Below are 22,026 nucleotides of genomic sequence, written 5' to 3'. Positions count from 1 at the left end.
TTGAAAATATGCCTACAGTTCCTTTAACTTGAAAATACGCCTACATTCCCTTTAACTTGAAAATATGCCTACATTCCTTTAACGTGAAATACGCCTACAGTCCCTTTAACTTGAAATATGCCTACAGTCCCTTTAACTTGAAATAAGCCTACAATCCTTTAACTTGAAATAAGCATACAGTCCCTTTAACTTGAAATACGCCTACAGTCCCTTTAACTTAAAAATACGCCTACATTCCCTTTAACTTGAAATACGCCTACATTCCCTTTAACTTGAAATATGCCTACAGTCCCTTTAACTTGAAATATGCCTACAGTCCATTTAACTTGAAATACACCTACAGTTCCTTTAACTTGAAATTATGCCTGCAGTCCCTTTAACTTGAAATACGCCTACAGTCCCTATAACTTGAAATACGCCTACAGTCCCTTTAACTTGAAATACGCCTACAATCCCTTTAACTTGAAATATGCCTACAGTCCCTTTAACTTTAAATACACCTACAGTCCCTTTAACTTAAAATTATGCCTGCAGTCCCTTTAACTTGAAATACGCCTATCCTATCGCCCCCTCCTTCTATTCAATTCTCCTTGATGTACGCTAATTCTTTACTAATTGTACAAGCCATGTACTTCACTTCCAATCTGTATACTACAGTACTGGGGGGTGATTTCTGAAAATATTTAAATGGAGAATTTGTTTCCATGTAACTATTAAAATCCACTACTCCTTTATCGTGTGCAGGATTCCATTTTCACAGGAAGACTTACATTTACAGTCTTTTACAGAGCAATATTTTATCGTTAATGAACTGTTCTGAGAAAACTGAGTAAAATTCAAGATACAAAACCTTCCCATACACTTGTACTCCGAAAGCGTACTGCATATTTCATGTTTGTACTGAATGAATAGGCCATAATGTCATAGAATCCTTTACCAGTAAACTATTCCAAGTATACACTCAGCCCAATACACAGAGAGAGGTAGCTAAGATCCAGCCCCCCTGAAAGGACATAATTTCGAGTGGCTCTATTTATAGACAGACGTGTCCGATTCATATAGGTACCCCTAAAAACTTTGTCAGATATCCATAACTTTCTCTTTGAAGATTCATGCTTTTCCAGGAAATCAACATACGCATTTCTGCTTTAGAGACAATGGATGAAATTGTTAGATGTAAATACTTATTAAGCTCTAAAAAAGACGCTATATTTCACATTATTGATCAGAGAAAGGGTACCGTTGTGAATCAAGCATTCTCTTCCTTGAATGGAGGGTAACTTGAAATTACAATGATAGTCCATATATTGATATTAAATGCACTCCTGTATGCCGAGTCCATTAGCGCCTGATCCAATCAGAGTTCAGTCATGTGTTTGATGTCTATTCTGAACCATATAGAAATAGTATGGCGGTAACATCTATATTTCTATCTATCTCATTATCCAATTCGAGTTCTGAATCCTTCAATCGGCGCTATCAATCATTATTGGAAATATTTACTTCTACTGAAACTATGGTGAAGGGTGAGCAAACATTTTTCAAGACTTTTTAATATTGTCTTTTAACTACTAGAAAACCGGTCAAGTTGTTATGAAAAAATCCACAAAATAGTTGTATTTGTTTCTGCTGCAGTGTTCCTTTACTTTTTCACCGAAGAGGTCGATAAGAAAGCATATAGAATATTGCCTAGAAAATCATATAATCTCAGATTAAAGGTGCAGGGCGGACGGCCCCACCCCCACACTTCTAATTCTAATTCTAATTCTAATTCTAATTCTAATTCTACTTCAATTCAGAAAAGTAATTGAATCAATCAAGAAGACTATCACAAGTTCACAACTAAGGTACTAATGCAAGGAAAGTTATTTCAGAGATGTACGCATTTTTGTACTGTAGTGTACTGTCTTTGGGCGGTAATGTAAACACAAGATGGATGTCAAAGCCTGACGTGGGATTCATTTTCACATAAAAAATCAATGAAATATTCTGGTCATAGGAAACCATTATGCTTTTAACCCCCTTTGATACAAAACGAACACTGATGCGTTTATTCTTGTTTACAAATTCCGTGTTTCCATATGTACGCAGAGTATACGCGACCTTAATTAACTTTCCTTTCATTAGTACCCTGGTCACAACAAAATTTGATTTTGATGAAACTTGAATCAAAGTGTAGTGATATAATGTAACAGTATACTTATAAATTATTTTAGTTATGTAAGCATTGTGATTCGGCTTTTATAAAAAATATATTCAAAGGTCCTGAACATTTTTTGCTCACCCTTAAGTTTAAAAATCATTGAATAATAAGGATCGTTGGATAAAAATAAATTGTTTTTGACTCACTCAGGTGACTTTATATTATCAAATCTTTTTATTTTGTTTGTTGGATAAGTTATATATATGATTGATAACAATGACATTTTTGTATGGAATATTTTAATATACGCTTACGGTGGTTTTTGAAGGAAATTAGTTTTATGTATAATTGAAGATTTGGGATTTTTGTACGGTGGTGGGCGATTGTATCAATACAATGAAGACGACTTTCGATTTCAATTTTGATTTACATCAAGCTTTTACACAGCAGAGATAAACCAAAAAATAGAAACAAAGATAAACTAAATTAAAAAAGCTTCTCTTTAATTATTTGTAAACTTGTAATTCATAAAAAAGCTTGTTAACAATAAAAACTCTAATAAAAGTCGTGTTCATTTTATTGGTATTATCGCCTGCGGGGAAAGGGGAAAATATAAAGTTCAAAATCAGTAAATCTCAAAAAAGATTTTATGGTTAGAATAAAAGTTATGTCGGATTAATATAATTCCTTCGTGATATTCCATGGTGGTCATACCCTGCAGAGATCAATTGTTCAAGATCTACGATACTTCAAAAGTTCCGACCACTGACCAATTATTAGAATTACTTATCTAGAGGTCATAACTTGTGTGTGGAGTAATATGTTAAAAGTACATCTGCTGAATGTTAAACACCACAAATGAAGAAAGTTATTTTTAAATAATGAAATATTTCAGTTTTGTTTGCACAAAAAAATTCGCAAACCATACACGATCGAGGCCAAAGACTTTCTGTGTACACTACATGTGTACATCATGTTCATAAATCAAATCAGATTTCTGCATGGCAACAGTCGACTGGAATTTGTGTTTTCCATAGAATCCCACAGCGATCCAAAAATCTGCGAGAATCTACTTTTTAACATCTGATGCTTTGTAGTTTAAAATATACATGGCTAAGACTACAGTAAGTATATGTGAGTTAGTGCCATGTGGGGTAATTAAAAGTCCAGGGAGTTGCGACACTTCAAAGTTAAACCTGTCTTTGAAATTAAGCTAGAATCGATTGAACTTTTAACAGCAGTGAACTGATATTTTTTAACCGGGTGGTTTACATAAAATTTAGCTAGAATTTCTGTTTGCTTGTTTTTCTTGCCAACATTAATATTTCTTGATCTATTTAATCTGTTTTGATGAAGTATTAATAAATTTTATTGTCCCTTTAAAAAAGTGTGTTACATATATATATATATATATGTTTCATATATATATATAAGTACACCTCACTACTTTCTATTCTATTACGGGTTGAATATTGGTTGGTTGAAACCTTGTCGGTGCTTAGTATACATTGTTACCATAACCCTAGAACTATCCTTTTTTATAATACTTTGATCCAACATTCAGTTATAATGTACTTAAGGGCATAATTCAAATTTAACTAGTTTGTTAATGTTAATGTTTTATGTCACACATTTTCCACTAAAAATGCATTATTTGAACAGAAATAAATTTTAAAAGAAATAAATAACCCTATTAATTTTTTTAAACTTTAATCCATAAAAGTTCAATTTTAGCATTTAAAAAATATCAACATTTTCATATTTTTTAGAAGCAAGGATGCGTTTTGCTTTTGGATACTTGTTAATGGTAAGTCTTGGGAGAAACCAATATTATTTATTCGATTTACAAAATAATACAATTATTTCTTTAATTTTCTAGTTTTTACAAAACATAGAAATGTGAAGAACATTTGTTTAATTAAACGATTAACATAAGTTAATTTTATAGATTACTATACGAAAAGGCACATTTATTTAAAAGTACCACTTAACCAAATTAAATATGAGTATCTAAAAAAAGATCATTATTCAAAAGAAATATGAAACAGAAATTTTTTATGACTCGAAAATGTGTAAACTCTGATAATTTCTCTATTGCTTTTCATATGCAAAGTCACTTTAGCAGAGAAACCTCAAGTAAAATTAAGTAGTTTAAATTAACAAAAACGTGAAATCTAATTCATACTTGATCAGAAAAATACGGTACTGTTGTAAATCGGGAATAGCCATCTTTCAATAGAGGGTCGTTTGAAATAACGCTTACCGTCCCTTTATATTAAATTAAATAACATGCAGGTGGCAGTTTGCGAGAGCAGGCGAACGTCTAGCTCTAGCTCAGGGTCAAGAACTAGTTCAGGTAGAAATGCGTATGTGAGATTAAGAAGTTAAACTGCGTAGACTAGGTTGAACGGTGTACACCGGTTCAAGTTCAATATAAATAGTTCAACTTAGTCTACGCATTTCAACTTATTATCGCTATTCATTAATTTTGGTCCCAGGCTCAAGAACAAGTGGAACCTTCAGCAGCTCCAGTACTAGTTCTAGATATGCTCCTACAGTAAACAGGAAAACTACTTCACCACTTTAAAAACAATATATATTTTAAATTAGATTAAAACCAAAATTTTGAACAAATTAAAAAAAACAGATGACATAACTTAGTATTGTTAAACTCTTATAACCATTATAAAATTATACTCCCTCGCCACTCTGAAAATTATATACTTATTAAATGTTTTTTTAGGATTAAGTATGCTTTGCTCAAATTAAATTGTCATACTCTTGTTTTCGTAAAAATATAAATTGTTTCACGACTGATGATGATAAAAGTATTGTATGTATTTTTTCAAAGTTTGGTTGAGATTGTTTTACCTTACACCTGGCTTAACTTTACCTTACACCTAGCTTAACTTTACCTTACACCTAGCTTAACTTTACCTTACACCTGGCTTAACTTTACCTTACACCTGGCTTAACTTTACCTTACACCTAGCTTAACTTTACTTTACACCTAGCTTAACTTTACCTTACACCTAGCTTAACTGTTTAGAAAATAGTAAGAAGTAAATTTTGTTCTCAGAGGTGCTTCAAGGTTTACTGGGAGTAATTATGGTTACAATGCTGGTTATGGGAGGAGTACTAGTTCAGGAGGATTTGGATTAGGGTTAGGAGGAGGTCTCCTTTTAGGATACACCGCAGGTAAACTGTTAGGAGGAGGACTCCTTTTAGGATATACTGCAGGTATACTGTTAAGAGGAGGACTCCTTTTAGGATATACTGCAGGTATACTGTTAGGATAAGGACTCCTTTTAGGATATACTGCAGGTATACTGTTAGGAGGGGGACTCCTTTTAGGATATACTGCAGGTATACTGTTAGGAGGAGGACTCCTTTTAGGATACACAGCAGGTAAACTGTTAGGAGGAGGACTCCTTTTAGGATATTCTGCTATCGAAATTTTTGTGTGGATATTTTTAATTTTGAATGCTTAATCTCGATATCCAATAATTCTATTTATCCCTGCAGGNTAATGTACGCTTTTTGAACGCTCCTGCACCTGCACCCCCCCCCTCTCCTTTCAATTTTTTGTACATACATCTAGTATGTATTCCATGGATTAGTTGGACATGTGGCTGCAGCGCCCGGCCACCTAGCCTGCCCTAGCCGCAGCGCTCAGCTTCCTAGTCTGTCCTAGACGCAGTGCTCGGCCCAGAACTTTTCTTAACCTAACCTACCCCTGACATAAGTTGTAACTGGTAGGATTGGGGGAAAGGGGGGTCCAAAAAGCGTTCTCTAGGATAGACCCGACAATGTTTTATTTCTATTATAGCCCAATCTCCTGCTATGAGGCTGATCTTGATGCAGAAATAGTTACTGATGCTGACCTGGAGGAGACTGCAACAACTTGCACGGAGGATTCGGTAAGAGTTGTGTGGTTGGTATTCTCAAATAGTTTCTAGTACAATAGATGGCAACGTAAGATTTGTACACTCTCAGTACAGCTGTATCCTGACGTCACAAGTGTCAATTCATTTTTTGTGTCTGACAAAATTATTAATAATAGTAATAATTTTAGAATAAAGAGCTTATCTTAAATTAAAATAAGTGCAATTTTATGTGTTCTCAATTTTCTGTTTGTACACTTTTTAGTTTAATCTTGGAAAACATGTCAACTAATGTGAGAAAATTTCTCGGTTTTCTTGTTATGTTTTGACACTTGTGACGTCGTGTATAATTTGTCCATTTCTCACTGCCACTTATTGTACTCGATAATCTATTTGGGTATTCTTCGTTCAACTTGTTAGTTCATTGCTCCCTCCAATTCACCATCTTTGTTTGATCACTTTTCATTGATTAATGTTTCATTATTTCTTTTTTTTGCAAAACTAAGAGGTCTAAAGGTTGCAATCTCTCCCCCAAAAATGTATTGGAATTTTGCCAATTAATTCTTAAATACCAAAGCTATATAACACTAAAATGGTATTTTTTGGGGGGATTACAAGAAATATGAGTGAGTTGGTGGGGTAAAATTAAAATCTAAGGCGTTGCGACACTTCAAATTAAATCCAGTCTCCAAAATCTTTTTTAAAAAAATTTTTTTTTGTCCCCAGGACATGATCGGGTTGTTACGATCAAATCTCGGAATTTTTCTATTGCGTAAGTTTGGTGTTGTATGGTTTTATATTGCGATCTACCAAGGATTGTAATCTGTCAGCACATCCATTCATCCACGCTTCATTCATACTGAGAAGAGGGTTGACAAGATTCCAGAGCTGCTTCTTAGGCCTGAGTGCAGGAATTCTTCTGATATGCTGGAATGAGGCCCGGGTGCCATGCAGACAGGAAACATCACACTCATTGCTCCCTAACATCTGTAAGCCCGGATTGGATACTCCCAGGTACCTATAGCTGGCAACCATAGACTCTCCCTGCTTGTCCACCTTTCCTCTCTTCATCATCATTCACTTGGATCAATCCACTTAAAGCTTCTTCTTGTTGAGTAGAAAGAACGCACCCTTTCGCTGCAAGAGCTGTCGACAGCCGCCCCTCTGTCCTCCTACATCTGTCAGGTGGTCATAACTNTGTCATTTATAATTTGTTCTAAATCCCTGGAAAGAGAATAATTGATAAAATTAAGAAGAAATCAATTGTTTTTATCGGTGAGCAATTATATAATAATAATAATATATTTTTAATGCTTTAATTTCCATTTCTAGTTGTAATCAAACCTGTATATACGTTTAATGGGCCCCATTTGAGTTGTACATTATATGACACTATTTAAATATTTAAATGGAAATGACTTGAAAATACTTTTTAATGTTTAATTTGCTGAAATCTTTTTTTTTACTATACTAATGGAACAACTGAGGTTAAAGGATTTCTCCAGGTTCGTTAATTTATGTTTTAAAAACGATTTCTTAAAGGTAGATTATATATTTGACCTAAAAGAAAAAATTTTTACTCATAACAAACTAGTGCAAATATATTTGTTAGATATCCGGAAATCTCTCAATTTTTTAATTTCTAACATTTTGTTAGCAATTTTGAAGAAAATGTCTTAAAGTTTAAAAATATTTCTGTAAATTTTAATAAAAAAGCAACATGTTAAACAGGGGTTCCTCTGAAAAAAGATTAATGGAAAACTATTACCTTTTATCTTTTACAAAGCAGTCGAGGATTCGAATTTTTTAAAAACACCTGTTTTGTATTTGTCTCAAATTTTGATTGGGGAATTTGGGAGAACCACGGGAATGTTCTTAGCTTGGTTTTGAGATTCTAAGTTGAGTGGCCGGGTCGACTTTAATAGGGAAAATTTAGTTTTCCTGTAAAAGTGCGGGTAAACGGCGGGACTAATTTTAGTAACCTTGGAAGCTCTGGGTTCCCAAGCTGATAAATATAAAGTTTTAATCTCTGTTTGTCGGTTTGTTTGTTTGTCCTGTCATAACTCAGGAACCCCTGAACCGATTTGCCTCAAATTTTGATATGAGAACCAGAACCATGGAAATGTTCTTAGTTTGGTTTTCTAAGTTGATAGGGTTCATTTTTACAGGGATAAATTGCTAAAATCGTAATTTACGGCCAGGCGCCTTTAAAAAGCGGGAGTATATCATAGACTACATGAGTACCAGTTTGACAACGTTAGATTCTAGCTCAAGCTATAGTATCAAATATATATGCATATAAGTAAACTAGCTCAAGCTATAGTATCAAATATATATGCATATAAGTAAACTAGCTCAAGCTATAGTAACAAATATATATGCATATAAGTAAACTAGCTCAAGCTATAGTATCAAACATATATGCATATAAGTAAACTAGCTTGGGAACCCTGCTTTGCCTGGAGGTTTCCATAAAAGTTAACCAAGTTAAACTTAAATTCGGTCGGGGGTGGTTCATGAGTTATGATCAGACTTCAAAACAAACAAACAAACAAACAGTGATCTTTCACAAAGTATCAAATATAAACTTTGTATAAGTTTGAGTAAAAAACAATTGATTTTTTTAATACTTCTATAGAACTATAAAAGTTAAAAATAATTACCGAGAATATTTGGGACTTTTAATAAGCGACATTTATAATTAATAATCGTACATACATAATGCACACATACACGTATATTCAGGTCTCTAAAGGTTGTGGGAAGCGCCAAGAATTTGAAACTGAATTTGTTTCAAAAGGAACTTTTAACTCTGTAACACAATGTTTTGTTACCAACGTAAAGAATAGCACTCAGGTAAAAATAATAAAAATTGACCCTACAAAAAACAAGGGGTGGGACCGTGGAGGAGGTGGGGGTGAATCCCCCACTTAAATTTGTACTATCAATTTAACACTCTATTTAAGCAAGTATAAAAAAATATTACAAATTCAAAAGTTTTCAAAAAAAAGTTTTTAAAGAACCTGTCAAATCATTCGTTAGGATGTTTAGAAAGATGAAAATTTCCCTGTATGATAATTGAAGGACTGCAGTATGGTTTTGGTGAATTATATTGACGTACTAAGCCTAGGGGTGTCAGAAATGATTTTTTTNCTTTTGGCCGCAGCGCCCGGCCCCCTAGCCTGTCCTAACCGCAACGATTGGCCCAGAAATTGTCTTAATCTAACCTAACCCTGGGAGGGCAAAAATCGTCCTCTAGGACAGACAGCGGTTCAAATTTGAACCACCGATTCAAAGCAAAAGATTAAGGAAGGATTTGAACCGGCGATTAAAAATTTGAACCGCGCGGTGGTAGGCAGTTTAAATTCATCAGATTCGTTCCCTGGTCTCTGATTATACGATTTCTTTCAATCCGTTATTTCCGACCTTATGGAGAAGTAGTTGAACTTCGTGCAACTAGTTTAACTACTTTTCTTTTACTGATCTTGGTGGTACTAGAAAGGTGGCTGAACAGTGAACAAGGCATGGTGGGTTCAACATTTTCTTTCCAGTTCATCAATTATCATTTCTTTTTTTGATTTTAACTAAATAGGGCTAAATATTTCCTTATTTTCAAGTGACCCTCCATGCAAATATGGCAATTTCCGATTCACATCGGTATCTTTGAAAGCTTTGTCTGATCAAGTATGAATTAGATATTCATGTTTAAAATTTTATAACTGATTATTTACAATATGGGTTTCTCTACAAAAAGGACTTGCGCATTTCTACTGAAGGAAAACATATATTGGCATTATCAGAAATCAACATGTTCAAACCTTGAAAAACGAAAATATCTTCTTCATTATTGATCAGGAAAAGTGTATCGTTGTGAATCGGGCATTGTCATCTCTGTATATTGGGTCATCACTTGAAATTTCGCTTACAATCTCTTTAACTGTTACTATTAAGTCATGATAACCAGCTCAATGATTGTCTACAGTGATCCAAAGCTATTACGCAAATATCATTGAGAGTTTTGCAAAGTGCGTCACAAATCTAAAGCTAAAAGAAATTGTTTTATGATTCTAAAATTTACATGTCTAGGGATTCAAAAAAGGTAGGTAAGTTGGTCATGTTAAAATCGAAGGCCAAGAAATGCCGTTTTGAAGGTGTAAAATTGTTAATTGCGGCTTATGAGGGAGGAAGGCCAGCAGCAACAATTTCTCGTCTGAGCCACATTATCCTTATTTTCTCGTCCGAGCCACCTTGAAATCCTCGTCCTTTGATTACTATGTGTTTAGAAGTTTCTAATTCTTGAAGATAAAACTATGTTTATAAATCTGACCACGTTAGGGCATATATCAAATATGAACAGACTAAAGTATAGGAATTATTACATAATGTTGGAATCTTCAAACCCATGAGAATAATGTCAAACTTTATTTTTGTAAAACTTAAATCTCTTCTGCCTCCGTAATGGCTAACCTACGTGATATGAAATAAATAGGAAAATATTTGGCAAACCTCTGCTTATCATTTTCCCCATGGAACCACCCGGAAAAATTCATGGTTTTCACTATAGAAAGATTGTATAGATTATAGTTATTTAAAATCGGAATTATTTTCTGCATTCTATACCAGGAATATCTGAAATTATGCGTAAAAAAGGTAAATATTTTTAAGGAAATCGAACTAGAAAACTTGTATTCAATTGAAACTATTTTTTTCGATTTACAAAAATTGAATAATTCATTATAATGCCTAACGTGGCCTCATTCTTAAAAAATTGTTTTATCTTGGAGGATTAGACACTTAAAAAACAATATTGGAAGGACCAGGATTCGAGGTGGCTCGGGCGCAAAATGAGGAGAATATGGCTCGGACTAGAAATTGTTGTGGCTTGCCTTCCTCCCCTCGCCTTAAAGTCTTAGCTTTGCCAAAAAAATAAAAAATTTAAATAATCCTAAGCAGTATTTAATATTGGTCACTACTCACTCATGACTATAAAGTATCCACTCACAACCGGTGAACATTTGGATACCCGAGCTGGGCCGACCTTTGCGATCCTAGTTTGGACTGTACCGCCGGCCAATTTACAATTTCTCAAGCGGCAGACCTGTGTGTATCTATCTATAGTGAAAATGTTTGAAAATTTTGCTTTTACTTGTAATTTTCTAGGAAGAGTTGTGTATATGTGAGGGTTCCTTCTGTAATACTGCAAATAATGAAACATTCAATATTTTACTTCATTTTATCATTGTCATTTATAATTTGTTCTAAACCTCTGGAGAATATTTTACTTTATTTTATCATTGTCATTTATAATTTGTTCTAAATCCCTGGAAAGAGAATAATTGATAAAATTAAGAAGAAATCAATTGTTTTTATCGGTGAGCAATTATATAATAATAATAATATATTTTTAATGCTTTAATTTCCATTTCTAGTTGTAATCAAACCTGTATATACGTTTAATGGGCCCCATTTGAGTTGTACATTATATGACACTATTTAAATATTTAAATGGAAATGACTTGAAAATACTTTTTAATGTTTAATTTGCTGAAATCTTTTTTTTTACTGTATTTGATTTGAAACTCCCTGAACTGTAGTTAGAGATTGATAGTTGCAATAATACGGTATCCGTATAGTTAAAATATAATATAAATTAGTTATATAATAACTGAATAATAACAATAATAATAATAATATCTGAAGTGTCCGGCGTTGCCCGTGGAATTAAATTAAGTGTAAATCTTTTTAACTTTTATTTCTTTTGTTTTCTTTATCACCATAGTTACATCATTTACAGTATTATCATTTATATTAACATTATAGTTCTATGTTCTAGTCACTAAACTGCGAAAAATGTTTATTTTAGAATCTTATGCTTAATGTTTTCGAAGATAATTGTAAGTTTGGAGATCGCTTAATATAATAAAATAATAAAAGTATAATGTTTATTCAACAAAGTGCTGACCTACTAATATGTTGTATTGAAATTACTGTGAAATTATTTGTTTATGTACAGGGTGTCCAACGAAACATGACAGTATGCAGGACGACTTGAATGTCGTCTTGATTTTTGATATAATTTGCTGCGTTTATTTGTCAACCTAATTTTAGAAGTAAATTTCTAGAGATAATAATCACAAAATTTCCCTTGTCCTGCCATTTCCAAAATGTGGTCTGCCTTTTATGTGCTTTCAATATTGCCCGAGATATGAAGAATTTCGTTCAGATTTCGACAATTTTGATTTTATTTAACAAAATTGAAATCTGAACCAAACTCTTTATATCTCCGGTAATATTGAAAGCACAAAAAACGCAGACCACTTTTTGGAAATGCCAGGGCTAGGAGAATTATGTGATAATTGTTTCAAGAATCATACATGTTAAAGTAGATAGAAGACTAAATGTCACAAATAAATTCAAATACCAAAGACGACTTCCAAGTCGTCTTGCTATTGTCATGTTTCGTGGGACACCCTGTATGCAATCTTAGGCCATTTGCTACTAAACACGTTTTTAAAAGTCGTCTTTGATTATCTGCCATTTTAAAATATATTCAAACGGGATCGGTCTACTCTAAATGAGATTAATATAAAGTTAGAAGTCAATAAAACGAGTTAAAAAATAATATTTATTTCCTCAGCACGGTACAGGCTGTAGGCTTTACTTCACAAAAAAGTACAAAATAGGAAAAAAGGAGGAATCTTCAATAAAGAGGTAAAAAATGGGTTCCAAATTCAGTGCTGACTGCCTTTTAAGCAAGAAACCCTAATTTACCATTTTAGTTTTAACAAGGTTTAAAAAGGAAAAATGAGATAAAGCTAAAATTGGCAGTTTTTACTTTTTTGAAAAACGTTCGTTGCGTTTCGTTAACGATGAAAAAAAATCTGAAAACGAAAGTATTGTTTTCAGAACGATCGGTTTCGAAAACTATCGTTTTTTAAAGGGACGAAACAAAGTTCAGACAGTTCTTAAGAAGAAAAAACGAAAAGATCGTTTTCACAAATGAAATTGATCGTTTTGGAATAAAAACGACAAATATAACATATTTTAATGAAAAATTTAATTTGAATCTACAAAATGATCCTCTGCCCTCATCTTAGTATCAATCATTCAAAAACCCCACTTCGAATGAGAAAAGTTGTTTAAATAAAATTTAAATAAAAACGATCGTTTTTGCTTAAAAACTATCGTTTTGTCCTACTACTATACTTTTTGTTATTAAATTTTAACGCACTCCCCCCCCCTCAATTAAAAATCTATCTAAGGTAGTCTGTGTTTGTAAACACATTCAGAAAATCGTGTGGACAACATTTAAACTCTTAATAGATAAATATTGTTCCGCTTTAAAAACTATACATTTACAAACAAGTGACCCAAAAATACATTTTCACGAATTTTATATTTATAATTTACAGAGAAAAAAACAACGCGGGATTTAATCAAAGAAAAATATCTAAGATCGCGGTTTTCTAAATAAAAAAAAATATCTATACATCTAGCTATTATCGAAATTACATTGTTTTGTCCAAAACGACATTTTTTACACAAAACTTCGTTGTTCTAATTTAACTATTGGATTTCAATAACACTAAACATCTGGAAATGGAAAACAATTGTTACTTTAAGTTTAGAACCCAATAAGTACATTGTAAACAGTAACTTTAATATGTCATAAATCTTAAATTGGATAAAGACAGAGTAGAAGTTACATAGAGGAAACATTTCTCCAAAGATAATAGATTAATATAGAGTGGAATTTACTCCAAAAAAGTGTAAAACGGGTATTTTGTTGTACTTTTTCATACTATACAGGTGTAATCAAAGAGAATAGAATATATATTAGAGTGGAATTTACTAGAAAATAGTGTAAAACGGCCATTTTGTTGTACTGTTTCCATACTGCAGGTGTACTTCACATATTTGCGTTATATAACCTTTTGGGCACTGGCCCATCATTTTATAAAAAATCTAAAATTAATATTAAAATTTAAGAGAGCTCAGTAAGGAACGTCGATTTTTTTCCGAATTTTCGAAATCTTATAACTCACTTTGACCTGATTTGTATGAAGCATAAAAATTAATTAACAATTCCTTGAGAATTTCTTTTTCTGTAAAATCAATTTAGTATGGTTCTGGATAAGCCCCCCCCCCCCTCTGAAAAAAATCCCCATGATCTTGCTTCTCAATCGTTTTTGACATAATATTGTTTGATGTTTGATTTGAAGATGCGTTTTTTAATGAACTGTTTTGAACATTTATCAAATAATTTGCAAAATAGAACAAATTTTTAAATTTAAATCTTGATTTTCTCTATTTTCTCCGACAGCTTCTGTTTTTTTTCAATCATTCACATAGATCACAATTTGTCGCAATTAGAAATGACTAAACTAATTAAATGTAAAATGAGGATCGGGAATGGGCAATAAAGTTAAACACATCAGCTGATGTATAAACCGGGTTGAACAGGAGTTTTTGAGTACCTGAATGAAAATATACGATTTTAAATCGCTTATTATACGACTGTCAGCAGTCTAAAATGAAACTATTTCAACTTCAAAAATAATGATTTAAAATTGTTTAGAATGCAACTATTAATCGACTTTTGTCCTTAATTTCACCTTTGCGTTTTGGACGATTTAAAGATGAAACTTTTACGACTTTTAGTCGTTTATTTTGAAATAGCTGTTTAAAATCGTTTAAAATGCAACTTCAAATCTTTTATTAAGCGAGTTTTTGCTTTTAATTTCACTTATTTGAGTTTTTAATGAAGAGAGTACTAAAAGCGATAAAACGTGTTTAAAACACAACCATACAAAAAATTTACAAAAATTCTCTAGTTTTTTTGGGACTCTCTGCTCAAAGTCCATGTGCTATAGTACTCAATGTAGAACATAAATATTCTTTTATGTTCTATAATTGAAAGAAATTTTATGTACATTGCACCATTAACACATTAGAAGTATTGTTGGAAGGGGGAGGAGCTGGTGGAGCACAAGACTGGAGCAAGGGCGGGGAGGGGGAGGTTGACTAATAAAATATATATATTTAGTCGTGATCCTTAAATAGAAGTGAAGAATATTAGAATTTTCTTAAGGGAGGGAGGGAACTAATCTGACGCAGCAGGAGGGTTCAACAATATAATTCAGGGGGAGGGGAGTATTACACATACGCATGACGCAAAAGGGTGTGAGAACATTACGCATGACGCTTAAGAGCACATTTTTGCATGAAAACAAATCTACTATTTAGTTACGATAGTTACCCACAAAGGACGAGACTGCAAAGACGACCTGAAAAACTGCTCTTTAAATATGACAATCTCAATGTTAAATTAAGACTTCTGTGCAGGCAGCGTAGAATTAAAAGTTAGGGAGAGAGAGCATGTGCTGCATGTGCGGAATTTCTTTGGGCTTCCATGCCTAAGGGTTATAGTAATCTAAACCCCCATAAATCATGAAAAGACGACATCCAGCGTCATATCTGTTATTGTTAGGTAAAATTAATCTATGACTATTGAAAGAAGGACAAGGCGCAAGTCCGACTTTGTGACCTCTCAGCTCTTCTAGCTTTGATTTTCTAGAAGACCAAATTTTACCGGTTAAATAAGAAATTCAAAGCATTTTTGTTCTCAATACCTCTTCAATAAAAGGAGCTATCATTGAAAAAATATAAGATTTAAATCGTTCGCGGTATTTTCTATAGTTTAGCGTAATAGGTTGCAAAACGTATGGAAAGCTGTGCAGTACGTGTTTAAATTATATTAGTTTATTTTTTCGAAGATTTAAAGAGTTTTGAATCTTTAACAGTTACAGCTAAATACTCTTCTATAAAAATAAGGTATTAACATTTCAAAACTATATTCTGTAAAGTTTACTTTTATCATGACCTCACTAAATAGTTTGAATGCAAACCCCGCGTTTTCTTGAAAATTAAAGCGCTGTGAGCGTAAGAGAAACGTGGATGGAAGGGGCGGGATGTTCAACATAGGGGAGGGAGGGGGGTGCATGTAAAAACTGTATGAATCACCCATCCTGCTCTATAATTGCAGCAAAAAACAAACAGCTCGAAGTTATGAGAAAATTATTAAAAGAAATGAAGAAAATTGTCAACCATGCTTAATCTTACAAATTCAATTTAAGACTATAATTTACAACATATAGTTAAAGGACAGATAGATAGTATATAAAACAAACATATAAAAAATAAGTGATTGCGAGTTTATAAACGCGGAAGTGTATTTTGAATTATCAGAAAATATGTTTTTCATAGCCCATTTATAATTTTTTAAATGTTATGTTTTAGTTAAGAATTTCGACCGAAAACCTGCTATTCCATTGAAAACTCTTTAATAGATTTTACAACACGCTTCTCTGACTAAATCAAGGATTTGGGGTGCTGCTGGAGCACTTAAATCTTTTCTATATGGCTGTTAGAATCTATTTATTTATATTTTTGATTATTTATATATTTAGATTATAACAAAATCCCTGCGCTTTCTTGCGCCTTTACTATAAAACATATGTTTTCTTCCAAAATACTCGCTGTAACAAAGACGACATCTAAATATATTGCGGGTTTACAGAATCCATTTGAGGATAAATTTATAAAGGGAAAAGTAATTCTAAATTGAAATCATTATAAATCAATGCAAGCTACAATTAATACAATGTTTGTAAATGAAAATATTTTAAGAATATATTCACTTTCGTCCATTCTCACCATGAAACACAAGACAAATGCATTTTAAGAGGAGTATTGTGACAAAAAAGTCCCCCCCCCTTGACCCTACCCCACCGGGGGGTAGGGTGCCCATGAAAAAATTAAGCTAGTTCTTCCCTAATGCTTCCTATAAAGCATGTGTCGCATATCTGTGATTTTTTTTTCAGGGGCACCCTAGGGGGGTTACTTAAATACTTGAAAATAGGTTTACAGTCCTATTGTAAAACCCTTTATTATCTAATGAAACCCTGGCACCCTGAGTCCTGATGCTGCAGCATCTATATTGCTGACTAAAAGTTTTATCATTTTAACCTTATTCAAATCTTCTGATCTTCTTTCACAGCAAATATGCATATCAGAGTTGAGGATGGATTTAATGAATAGGAAGAAGTAGTTGAACTATGTATGTAATACAAATCATAGCAAATCCCATATTTATAAAAATCTGAACACACCTAATTAAATTACGTTGTACACTGTCTGTAAAACTAAATGCACTTGTAAATAACTACACAATACCTGTATTGTGATTAGCTTAACCTAACTTGTGTATAACGACACAAATTTTTTAATTATTGTTCATTAACTTAACCTTTTACATAAACGTTAGTTGGAATAATACTAATAATAATAATAGTATGGTGTTAGAGTAGTTATGGAATAGAATAGTTCTTATGCCTCATGTATTAACACGAGGGATTGAGTATTGAATGGAATAGTTCTTATGTAGTAAATGCCATACTCTTAAAACTGCTATCATGGAATCATATCAGTCCAGGTACAACTCGTAAAACTATCAATGCCAAACCAATGGGCACTATTTCATAGGCTTTAATGTCAACATGGACACAAGCTCCAAACTATCAATGCCAAACCAATGGGCACAATCTCATAGGCTTCAATGTCAACGGGGACACAAGCTCCAAACTATCAATGCCAAACCAATGGGTACCATAGGCTCGGATGTCAACAAGGACATAAGCACATAACTATCAATGCAAAACCAATGGGCACAATCTTATCTCTCAAGGTAATCAAAGCGGAGTATATTCCAACTGATGTGTATTTAGAAATCAATGTTACAGGTTAAGTTATTATACATATTTACAAGATTTGCGCTGATATATATCACTGTAGTTAAGCTAATCACAATACTTAGCTAGTCTAATTGCATTACAAGTTTTGCTTAGTTAAGGATGAGCGTAGTTAGATTTACAGACAATGTACAACATAATTTATATAGGTATGTTCAACTGTAACGAGAGGGATTGAGCATAGAGCGGAATAGTTCTTATGTCTCATGTATCAACAAGAGGGATTGAGTTGTATCTTGTGAGACAGATACCTGAGAATACAAGCTGAGTTGTATCCGGATTGATATTGACTATGGTATTCTTGATGAACCTTGAGTTCTAGATTGAGTTGTATCTTGTGAGATAGATACCTGAGAATACAGACTGAGTCGTATCCGGATTGATATTGACTTTAGTATTACTGAGGAACCTTGAGTTCTAGATTGAGTTGTTTTTTGTAAGACACTTAAGAATACAGATAGAGTAATATCCTGATTTATACTGACCAAGGTATTATTAGAGAACCTGGAGTTCGAGATTAAGTTATACCTGGATTAAGGTACTGATTAGAGTAGGGAATTTACTACATTTAGGTAGAGGTACTAATCGTTGAACTTCTGACGTGTGGAAGGAGACAGTGTTCTCCAAGTCTCCCAACCAGGAGCGCACTGACTGCCTCTCCAAGAACCACAAACCCCTGGCTATCCAGAAACAGGAACAGTTTAGAAATCAATGTTACAGGTTAAGTTATTATACATATTTACAAGATTTGCGCTGATATATATCACTGTAGTTAAGCTAATCACAATACTTAGCTAGTCTAATTGCATTACAAGTTTTGCTTAGTTAAGGATGAGCGTAGTTAGATTTACAGACAATGTACAACATAATTTATATAGGTATGTTCAACTGTAACGAGAGGGCCGGATTTAGCTTAGAGCAGAATAGTTCTTATTTTTCATGTATCAACAAGAGGGATTGAGTTGTATCTAGTAAGACAGATACCTGAGAATACAGGCTGAGTTGTATCCGGATTGATATGACTATGGTATTTTTGATGAACCTTGAGTTCTAGATTGAGTTGTATCTTGTGAGACAGATACCTGAGAATACAGACTGAGTCGTATCCGGATTAATATTGACTCTAGTATTACTGCAGGGAACCTTGAGTTCTAGATTGAGTTGTATTTTGTAAGACACTTAAGAATACAGATAGAGTAATATCCTGATTGATACTGACCAAGGTATTATTGGAGATCCTGGAGTTCGAGATTGTGTTATACCTGGATTAAGGTACTGATTAGAGTAGGGAATTTACTACATTTAGGTACAGGTACTAGTACTTGAACTTCTGACGTGTGGAAGGAGACAGTGTTCTCCAAGTCTCCCTACCAGGAGCGCACTGACTGCCTCTCCAAGAACCACAAACCCCTGGCTAGCTAGAAACAGGAACAGAGGCAGTACTGAGCGTAATTTCGACCATATTGAAAATCATCCACTCCGTATACCTTATAGTTTAACTGTTTCCCCTTATTCATAAAATCTAAACAACTGAAATGTTTTAATTTTCTCCAGTCAAATTCCTATATTGAATAAACTTTAATTTCCTTTGGGAAAGGGGGGGGGGGTTAAATTAAACATTCAATCTTTAAATATTTTGGGGGAAAGGGTCGGGATGCTATAGGGAAGCATCTCCCCCTCCCTCCTTATCCATTGTTCTAATTCCTACATTCCCCTTCCCCCTTCCATCCTTAGCACCTTCCCTTTCCCCCCTCGGCCCTGGTGCATTGTTGAATTCAATTCTAAACTAATAAACCTTTGCCCTCTCTATATTATCCTTCCCCTCTATAAATTATCAGGAGGGTGCGACACGTACTCAGCTTGTGTACGCATCTTCTTCAATATACGCACGTTTTTAGTTTATGTACGCATCTTCTTTAATATACGCACGTTTTTAGCTTATGTATTCAACTTCTTTAATATACGCACTTTTTTGTTTGTAAACGCATCTACTCCAATATACACATTACACACGTTTTTTAGTTTAAGTATGAATCTTCTTCAATATACACATGTTTTTAGTTTGTTTACATATTCTTTAATATACGGCCCAGGAATCCATATAATTCCTTTTTCAATCCCATTTGGGATTGACAAATTTGAAAGAAATGTATATTTGCACTTTTATAGTTTGTGTACGTATCTTCTTTAATTTACGCACGTACTCAACTTGTGTACGCATCTTCTTCAATATACGCACGTTTTTAGTTCATATGTGTACAGATCTTCTTTAATTACGCACGTACACAGCTTGTGAACGCATATTCTTCAATATACGCACGTTTTTAGTTTATGTACGCATCTTCTTTAATATACGCACGTTTTAAGTTTGTTAACGCAATATGATTGCTTTTTAATAAATGCATAAATAAATAAGTTTGACATATCAAAATAATTTGTTCAGTTCCAGCGTAAAGTTTATTATCAATACCAAAGAAATGAAAATACAGTGCGGACCAGAAAAATATTGAATTAATGTCGTCTTCGCTTTTTTTTAAATGTCTACAATTGAATGAAAAAAATATATTTATTTGTTTATTTGTTTCAAATAACAACTCTTTAAAAAATTGTCAAAGTTCATAATTAAAATTTAAAAAAAGACAATAAATTCAGTAAATCCTATAGTTCCCCCTGGACGAAACCATTTCCTGGTTAAAAACTATACACTTTCTTGGACAGCAAATTGGGATATTTTTAAACTGCTTAAAAACCCAATTTTACTCTATACAAACATACATATTTTGGTTCGATATTAATTTCTTTTGTTCAAGTTTTTATATGTCAAAATGTGTTAACACTTTGAGCAGATTTTTGAAACCACATTTCTCTTTGTATTTTAACTAGAGAATATTTCATAAATATAACTAGGTTCCAAAACATGATGGACAGTCACGAGCAAAATGAAGATGTATAAGAAAATGTTTTCAATCTACAGGCGGGGGGTGTGGCGGGGGGTGTGGCGGGGGTTAAGAATTTTAAAAATTTTTATTCTAAACATTTGCTTTCCTTTATACACTATATCTATAAGCAAACGAACAAAAAGCTATAGTTTTTTTTTTCTCTGAGATAACATTATGTGCGAATGCGATCCAAAAACAAAAGAAGAATTTTCCCATAACATCATGATAATAGGACATACAATACAACAAACATCTATTGAATCTTGTTTTGACTTTAAATAGAAATTTTCTCAATGATTTATACACAATCATAATGATACTGGTTCCGCTAAGCGTTTAATTCTCCTTGTTTTATTTATTTAGAGGGTTCCAGTTTAACTTAGATTAATTGAGGGGGAGGTGGTGAGGAGAGGATCAAGGAGGGAGTAAAAGAAAGGAAGGGGGAGTAGAGAAGTGGGAAAAGTGAGGGGGGTAGAAGATGGGATGGGGGGGGGAGGGGATGCGAAGGGGGTATAGTAGGGGTGGAGAAGATGGAAGAGCTGGGGGTGATGAAAAGGGGGGTAGATTATAGTGGGGAAGGGGTGACAGAAGAAGAACACCCCCCCCCCTTCAATGTGGACCCGTACATATATAACATATCATACTTACATATTACACATCACACATTACACATTATTCGGGTATTTCATAACTTTATCGACTCCTTTTTTACATGTACAATGTGTACACATATATATTTATTTTTGCTCGATTTCAGTGTGGCCCCGCCCCCAAACACAAGTAATTTCTTGTTTCCTGTGATAAAACGTTTGTTTTAGAGGCCAATACAATCGTTTATTCTGCTAACACCTTATTAAAATTGAAACAGGGACATATTAGCATTTTACAATAAATAACAATTTGGTTGGAGAAAAATAATGGAAAACATGAATAATATAAACAAAAGCACAAACATAACAATTAGCACTGAAAAAAAAATATACATGAAACATGAAACATGAAAAAAACATAAACGCACAAAAATGAAGGTTGACACAAACGCAAAAATTAACTTAAACAGAAACAAAAACAAAACCATAAACATGAACATAAACATAAACATAAACATAAACATAAACATAAACAAAAACATAAACATAAACATAAACATAAACATAAATATAAACAAAAACATAAACATAAACAAAAACATAAACATAAACATAAACATAAACATAAACATAAACATAAACATAAACATAAACATAAAC

General features: G+C 33.1%; 1 protein-coding gene across 1 annotated transcript; it reads left to right on the top strand.

Moving 5' to 3' along the window:
• Positions 1–3,916: 3,916 nt before the first annotated feature.
• Positions 3,917–6,102, top strand: LOC111695750 (keratin, type I cytoskeletal 14). Its single transcript, XM_023465176.1, has 5 exons — positions 3,917–3,950; positions 4,439–4,499; positions 4,642–4,708; positions 5,223–5,341; positions 6,008–6,102. The coding sequence occupies exons 1-5, from the start codon at positions 3,921–3,923 to the stop codon at positions 6,100–6,102; spliced, it is 372 nt and encodes a 123-aa protein (XP_023320944.1). The 5' UTR covers positions 3,917–3,920.
• Positions 6,103–22,026: the final 15,924 nt, after the last annotated feature.

The sequence above is a fragment of the Eurytemora carolleeae genome, unplaced genomic scaffold (genome assembly GCF_000591075.1).
Source record: "Eurytemora carolleeae unplaced genomic scaffold, Eaff_2.0 scaffold87, whole genome shotgun sequence".
NCBI lineage: Eukaryota > Metazoa > Arthropoda > Copepoda > Calanoida > Temoridae > Eurytemora > Eurytemora carolleeae.
The sequence above is the reverse complement of the archived record's forward strand: the minus strand, read 5'-3'. Positions and strand labels throughout refer to the sequence as shown.

Bases quoted from the DNA above. Each gene is read 5' to 3' on its own strand.
- LOC111695750 (XM_023465176.1), top strand. From the start codon at position 3,921: ATGCGTTTTGCTTTTGGATACTTGTTAATG. The intron at 4,709-5,222 runs GAAAACTACTTC...TTTTGTTCTCAG, and splicing joins TATGCTCCTACAGTAAACAG to AGGTGCTTCAAGGTTTACTG. The intron at 5,342-6,007 runs GTAAACTGTTAG...ATCTTGATGCAG, and splicing joins CCTTTTAGGATACACCGCAG to AAATAGTTACTGATGCTGAC.